At 30.2% G+C, this 6,890-nt stretch overlaps 2 protein-coding genes across 2 annotated transcripts; one reads left to right on the forward strand and one right to left on the reverse strand.

The window, feature by feature from the left end:
* Window positions 1-996: 996 nt before the first annotated feature.
* On the forward strand, window positions 997-2,398 carry LOC122514837. The gene is made up of 5 exons (XM_043631914.1): window positions 997-1,233; window positions 1,316-1,445; window positions 1,523-1,819; window positions 1,899-2,166; window positions 2,291-2,398. Exons 1-4 carry the CDS (start codon window positions 1,115-1,117, stop codon window positions 2,052-2,054), a joined length of 702 nt encoding a protein of 233 aa, XP_043487849.1. The 5' UTR covers window positions 997-1,114; the 3' UTR covers window positions 2,055-2,166; window positions 2,291-2,398.
* LOC122514995 (putative inorganic phosphate cotransporter) lies at window positions 2,224-6,181 on the reverse strand. Its single transcript, XM_043632130.1, has 7 exons — window positions 6,154-6,181; window positions 4,301-4,434; window positions 3,909-4,209; window positions 3,549-3,787; window positions 3,326-3,475; window positions 2,553-2,930; window positions 2,224-2,465 (listed from the first exon to the last, which is right to left on the reverse strand). Exons 1-7 carry the CDS (start codon window positions 6,179-6,181, stop codon window positions 2,253-2,255), a joined length of 1,443 nt encoding a protein of 480 aa, XP_043488065.1. The 3' UTR covers window positions 2,224-2,252.
* Window positions 6,182-6,890: the final 709 nt, after the last annotated feature.

Here is a 6,890-nt window from a genome sequence, read left to right on the forward strand (position 1 = left end):
CCCTGTACCTTGTCTTGTCTTGTCTTTTCTTGTCTTATCTTGTCTTGTCTTGTCTTGTCTTGTCTTGTCTTGCTATTGCCTTGCCTACACCTCTTTTCTGTACCTTCTGGGGGCCTGACAGCAGCTATTTTCGTTTCCTAGCGACAATATAGAAGCTCTACGTCGAGACTTTAACCAGTTCGTTCTATCTCCATCTTTCTCTTTCTATCTCTCTCTTTCTCTCTCTTTCTCATTCTTATTTTTTCTACTTCTCTCTGTCTTATTTATCCCAGTTTCTATCCGATCTCATTCTATTTTTTAATCTACGTTACAAATTATGCACATTGAAGTGCACATTAAGGCCACATTATTCATTCTGTTACTTCCGCCATTTGCAAAATTGTCTGACGTCATATGTTGCATCATTCATAAATGAATGAAGAATATAATTTATATTTATTTTTATTATTTTTTTTTATTCGTTCATTTCATTTCGAGCTTTTTCTTTATTTCTTCCTCTTCCTCTTCTTCTTCTTCTTCTTCTTCTTCTTCTGTTATTTCTTCTTTATTTTTATCCTCAGCTATTCAGCTTTTCTTCCTGAAATTTTCTTAACAAATGAAGTTTTGCAAGGTCGCCCAATGCTCAACCCCCTTTTAGTCGGCTTTTACGACAAGCAGAGGATACTGTGGGTATATTCTAGATTCTCCCTAACCCACAGGGGGAAATATATTTATTATTATTATTAATAATATATATATACTTATACTCATATGTTTATTATGTATCTTCTTTTAATTTACAAATTTGATACAATGTTGTATAAAAATCATGTTCATTATCAATCATTGTAAATAATTTATATATATATGCTGAATTATTATTAACTACTCTTGCAATGAATAATCAAATTTAATTGAATAAACAATAGAATTTAATCTATTTTATCTGTTCCTTGAACAATGAAATTTTCAATTTTGATTTTCAAATTCATGATCTCTGTCTCTCTCTAATGCCATCTACAATCTTTCAGGCTTATAATGAAACTCACACGTTGCATGTGCTTTATATCACGCGTGATTTAATATTTAAAGACTTCTGGAATTAAATATAAATAATAAAAAGGTATTTTCGATAATGTGGTATAATCATTTAAGAATTGTCATATGCATTTTGTTATTATTTCAATATGTTTCGGTGTCTGGAGACATAACTGCACATGTTGGATTGCAGGTTGATGGTTCTGGTTTTCATAGGTTAGAAATTATAATCTAAAAAAGTATATATACATACATTTGTCTATCAAACTTAATCCTTCATCAAAATTCTTCTTTATAGGAATTTTACGTATCGCATTGGTCTGGATAATTTGATTTGGAAGGATTGTTACGCTTCCTTGCATTTTGTATTACCTTCGGCTCTTTACGTAAACATTAATGAGTTGGCAGAACTCAGGAGAATCGATAAAGTAATTAATTATGTCTTTTATGTTTTTTTAATCAACTTTTTAAATAATATATATCTTACCGATGTTAAAACTTGTAGACTACAGTATGCTCCGTTGGTGAAACGGATACAGAATTATTTATGGAGAACGCAAACTCTCAAAATGTTACTCTTTGTAGTCGTATCGATGATGGTTCATGTGTCATGTCTTTACCGATTCATCAACGATATCAATATCCTAAAGAGAACGGTGATTATGAGAACGTAGTTTTAGAAAAACCTAGTTTACTTCTAGGTTGCAAACAAAGAATCAGAGAGTATAGAATATCTAAAATAAATCTATGCCCGTTGTGCGCTGGTATGATGGTAAAATGGAGAGAATTACCATACGCTAGTGTAAGATATCGATTAATCTGAAAATAACAAATTTAAAAAGTCTTTATTAATAATCCATTTAATTCGTTTATGTTAACAGGATCAGATTGATTATGTATGGACAATACCTATAGGAAACGTATCTTTTTTCTCTTACGTCACTTACATTACATTAACAACAACGATTGTAGGAACTGTTTTTATAATGAATACAATATGGACATCAACAATTAAAGAACGCTTAAAAGAGAATTAATTTACGTTTCGTGCTTATTGCAAAACGGAAGATCATAAAATAATATATAAATATTTTTTACAAAATAAAACTTTAATAAATATTAAATTACGTCATATAAATATACTTACAAGTACGTTTTTACATTAGAAATATTTTACAATAGAATCGTATTATTCTATTTAATTAATTTAATATACGCGTATATATATATACTTGTCATGGTATTTTTTCATTGTTAGCTTTTTGTATTTCAGAATCATTAGCTTCCATTACTACTTCTATTTGATATGCCGAAGATTCTTTTTTCTTGATTACTGGATCATTCCACTTTTGTACCGTACCTTTACCGAATAATATGAAAATAAGATTTCCTACTATGTAAAGACCGGCTGTGAGGAAGAATATACTTCTCCATTGAAGAATATTAGACTGTGAATGGAATGAAAAAGATATTAATAAAATACAACGCAATAGAACGGAATAAAATAAATGATAATGAAAGATGAAATTACTGACCGGATCTGGAACGATTATACCGCTTATGATAGGAGCTAAAATAGCGCAAATGTTAGCGGTAGTATTAGTAAAGGCCATCAATGCGCCTGCAAAATTAGGACTGAGATCCATATGATTAATGTTGTGGCCGCAATATATGGCGACGTTAATACCAACAGTAATAATCAAAATTCCTTCTGCAATTTCAGGTTGTTCCTTATTGATGTAACCCAAAGAAATTAGCGCGACAGCTGGAATCCATTGTCCTATGGTGTTACATATTTTTCTGGATGCCTCCAAGCTAATAATATTTTTTCTGATACACATATCAGAAATGTAACTGATCGGTGAACTAAGAATCCATGCTGTCAAGTATGGCAATGCCGTCATCAATCCATTCTAAGAAAAGCAAAACAAATGTTTTATTCTTTTGATACACCTTTGCGGTCGGTGAATGATATTTACAAACGACACCGGTCATTGATATTCTTAAGTTGTATCGTAATTGATCTTGACCGACAGTAACCGCAAGTCAAAGAATTCATTAATGGGGATAGTTACATTCGATTAACGTACCATTCGCAAGGTATTGCTGGTATATATTGGCATTGATTCAAGCAAACACTCTCTCGCATATTAATTCGAGTTGTTATTTACGTATTTACGAGTGGTTAAGAAATGTAAATGATTTTAATTAAAATTCTTTCTATACGATCGCGTTTAAATAAATAATCAAGGTCATTCAACGCTGTTCAATTTAACTCGTTTTATTGAACTTTAAGAGTTGAACTTACCTGTTGTATATCATAACCGAGAGCTGAATTCATATAAGAAGGCATTTTAGTTAACAACAACCAGAATCCCCAATTTTGAACGGTTTGTGTAATAAGAAGAGCCCAAACAGGTACAGACGTTAATATAGCGATCCAAGGAGTAGGTAATTTCTCTAAATAGATAAATAATTATGTAAATCAATTTTAGAAAAAGAAAATGTTATTGTGAACGATCGATTGTTACCTCATCGGTTTCGGTAACACCTAAACTAACTTCGATGAATTGTCTTTCATCAAAAGGAATATTTGGATGATCAGCGGGTGATTCCTTGACAAAAATCAAAATACAAATACCAGCTGTCAAGCTTGTAATGCCCCAAAAGTAAAAGCAACTTGGCCAGCCAAGAACAGAAGCGGAAAGGAATCCGGAACTTAGTAGAGAGGCAACATTACCGATCAAACCACCGGTATAAACAAATGCAACTAAAATAATAATTATTAAACGATATTTCTAACTTACTCGATTATCTTAAAAAAGAAAAAAAAAAGGGAAAAATAATTAGGACAATAACAACAAATTAAACAACACAGCATCAAAACTGACCTAATCTTCCTCTTTCTTCGCTCGGTGACCATTTAGACAAGAGCATGTGCATGGTCGGCATGACCGTACCTTGGAAAAAGCCAGCAACAATTCTGGTACCGCAAACAGCTTCCCAATCTCCGTAATGGGCAGCGGCATGAACGGAAAGTGTCAATAATCCGTTCATGATAACAGAACAAGACAATACTTTTTGGGCTCCCCAACGTTGGGCAATGATGTTACCAAGTACTTGAGTACATATGTATCCCCAAAAGAATGAACTGAGTATGGTGTCCTTGGTAGTCTGATCCCAATGGAATTCCTATAAAAGCACCAACAAAATTCATTCTAATCATGGATAATTTGAACTTGAAAAAAGAGTGAGAGAGAGAGAGAGAAAGGAAATTACGTACCTCGAATTCTGTATTAGCTTTGGTAGAATTGGTCATAGCTTCCAAGGTCACGGACATGGTAACCCTGACAGCATAACAGCAGAAGAAACCGAAGGCCAGGAATAGTACCTGTACGTGCCTACATCCTACGAGGGCTGTAATCAAAGAAATATTCGAACGTCATGCATAATACGATTTTAATCTTTTATACAACTTGGATGGATTATTTTCCTTTTTTTTCTATAATACTCGCATACCTAAGCTAATAATAAAATGTTAGACAATGTTATCTCGATCTCATAGATAGCAAGTGATTTATTTTATAAATGGATTTGTAAAAGTGAACGTCGTCACAAAAGAAAAAAAAAAAAAAAAGAAAAAAGAGAAGAAAAAAGAATAGTGAATAATAATAAACACGTCGCTTAGAATGATTTACGATATAATTAGGGGAAATTATTCTTAAGTATCTCGCATAGGATGTTTCAGAGATATTAATCATCATTTTTATAATTTGAAATAAAAGAAAAAGTAAAGAACTAGATTTTTCTAATAAGAATAATAAAATATTTGTTTTCTAATTTTGCAAGTATTATTGATTTCAAGATTACCCGATTATGACGATTATGATAAATCATTCTATTGAATAGTGCTATAGAAAAATGTTAAGAATGCAGACTACTCGTAATCGGTTGTACTTGTTGTTTTAAAAATGAGTTTTATGTCTGTAAATACTTAGAAGGAAATATTACAAGGGAATTATCATACATTGCTACTCATATTGACGTTTTTTATTTTTTCTATTGCACTATGACGTAAGTAATCTGTTACATCGATTTAAAAAAGAAGGAAACAAGAGAAAGAGTAAAAGAACTTGTTATTCTTCGTTTGATCAATAATTGATTATCTATTTACGATAAGTAATAGTGAAAAGTTTATCTTATTATATATAGAAAATCTAATTTCTGATATTTCTAAGAAAATTTTTTTTTTATTAACACATCTAATACTATTATTGATTAATTAACAATGAAATATGATAATAATCGTATACACTTAACGTCAAAAAGATAACTCGAGTGTAATATCATTTATATTTCTCAATGACCCATGCAAATTTTCACATTTGGAATAAAAAATATCATAAGATTTTGTGAAAATAATCAAAAAAATAAAAAAGAAATTATTTCATTCCATGAACGAAATGATAAGTACATGTACAATAATTAAATAATAATCAACATAATATTGTACCTAACAATAATTATTTATCGTACATTTGTTTTTTTATTTAATAATGGATGCAACATTCACTCTCCCCACCCCTCCCCTCTTTCCTATTGTTTCATATTAGTTCTATTAAGCGATTTGATATCGGATTAATATAAATTTCGTGAATATTATTTTGATTTAAGCTACACATATATATTTTTCCTACACACAATGTGTTCATATTTTACTTATTATTCTTATATACTTCGCGAACAAATTTTACGATAGAATAATTTTCGAATAATAATAAAGTTTGCTGACACGTGCTGGCCATGACAAAACCGATGTATTTTAATGAAAATATTCCTTTTTATTTTTTTTTTATCTTTTTTTCTTTTTTACGATTGTATTAATCTTAATGCATACATTGCTACATTTTATCTCGTTGAAAAATAAAAATCGTGTTAAGAAATACATTCTTTAATGATTATTTATCTCATCTTTCATTAAATTTACGTAGTAAGAGATAGCACTATTATTCATTATTCCGTTTATATATATATTAAAAATACCTTTCTGTCCTCCTATCTCTGATTATATTATTTTGATATTGTTTTGTGAAATAATAATTGATATCGGGTCAAAATCATTATGCTATCTCGAACCATATGTTTGTCGCATTGTTGTTGACATTATCTTCTTTCGTATGTCGTACAAAAATTAATATCCGAAATCCGTTAGAGGATCATTTTATTTTAGATATTAAAAATTGTGATATTTTATCTCAATTGTAGTATTCTTTTCAATTTTCTCATTTACCCCCCACCCTCTCCCCCCATCACCCCTCACCCCTTCCTACCACCAAATATATGAAAAGTACATTTGAATAATATTATTCGGATGTTCAAATTTTACACGCGTCATTGATCAATTAAATGTAAGTACACTTGAGTTATTTTTTTTTTTTTAACGAGTAATATATATTTGATTAATTACACGTGGATTATATGAGAAAGAAACGTTGACCGTCATCTTCTCTTCTCTTTCTCTCTCTCTCTCTCTTTCAGTTGGACCGTTCTAATCATTTGATAAAGTAAAATCTTATCAGATTTTCATTTTATATATCTTCCATATTATATCGTGTACGATTATATTTTCCCTCATTAGTTTAATCTCAATTTGTGTTTGTGTTTGTTGTGTGTGTGTGTGTGTACTTTTAAACGCGATTGATTATAAGAAGAACATCTTCGACGTTTTATCGATAATAAAATCAAATACAATAATCAACAAATGTGCAATTAATTTAATTTGCAATTAATTCGAAGTAAAAAATAAATGTGATATTATTAAGAACGAATTTTGAAGATCGAACAATTATTTTTTCTCAATTAATTCTAACATT

This window comes from Polistes fuscatus, unplaced genomic scaffold (assembly GCF_010416935.1).
Source record: "Polistes fuscatus isolate 324 unplaced genomic scaffold, CU_Pfus_HIC Scaffold16, whole genome shotgun sequence".
Taxonomy (NCBI): Eukaryota; Metazoa; Arthropoda; class Insecta; order Hymenoptera; family Vespidae; genus Polistes; species Polistes fuscatus.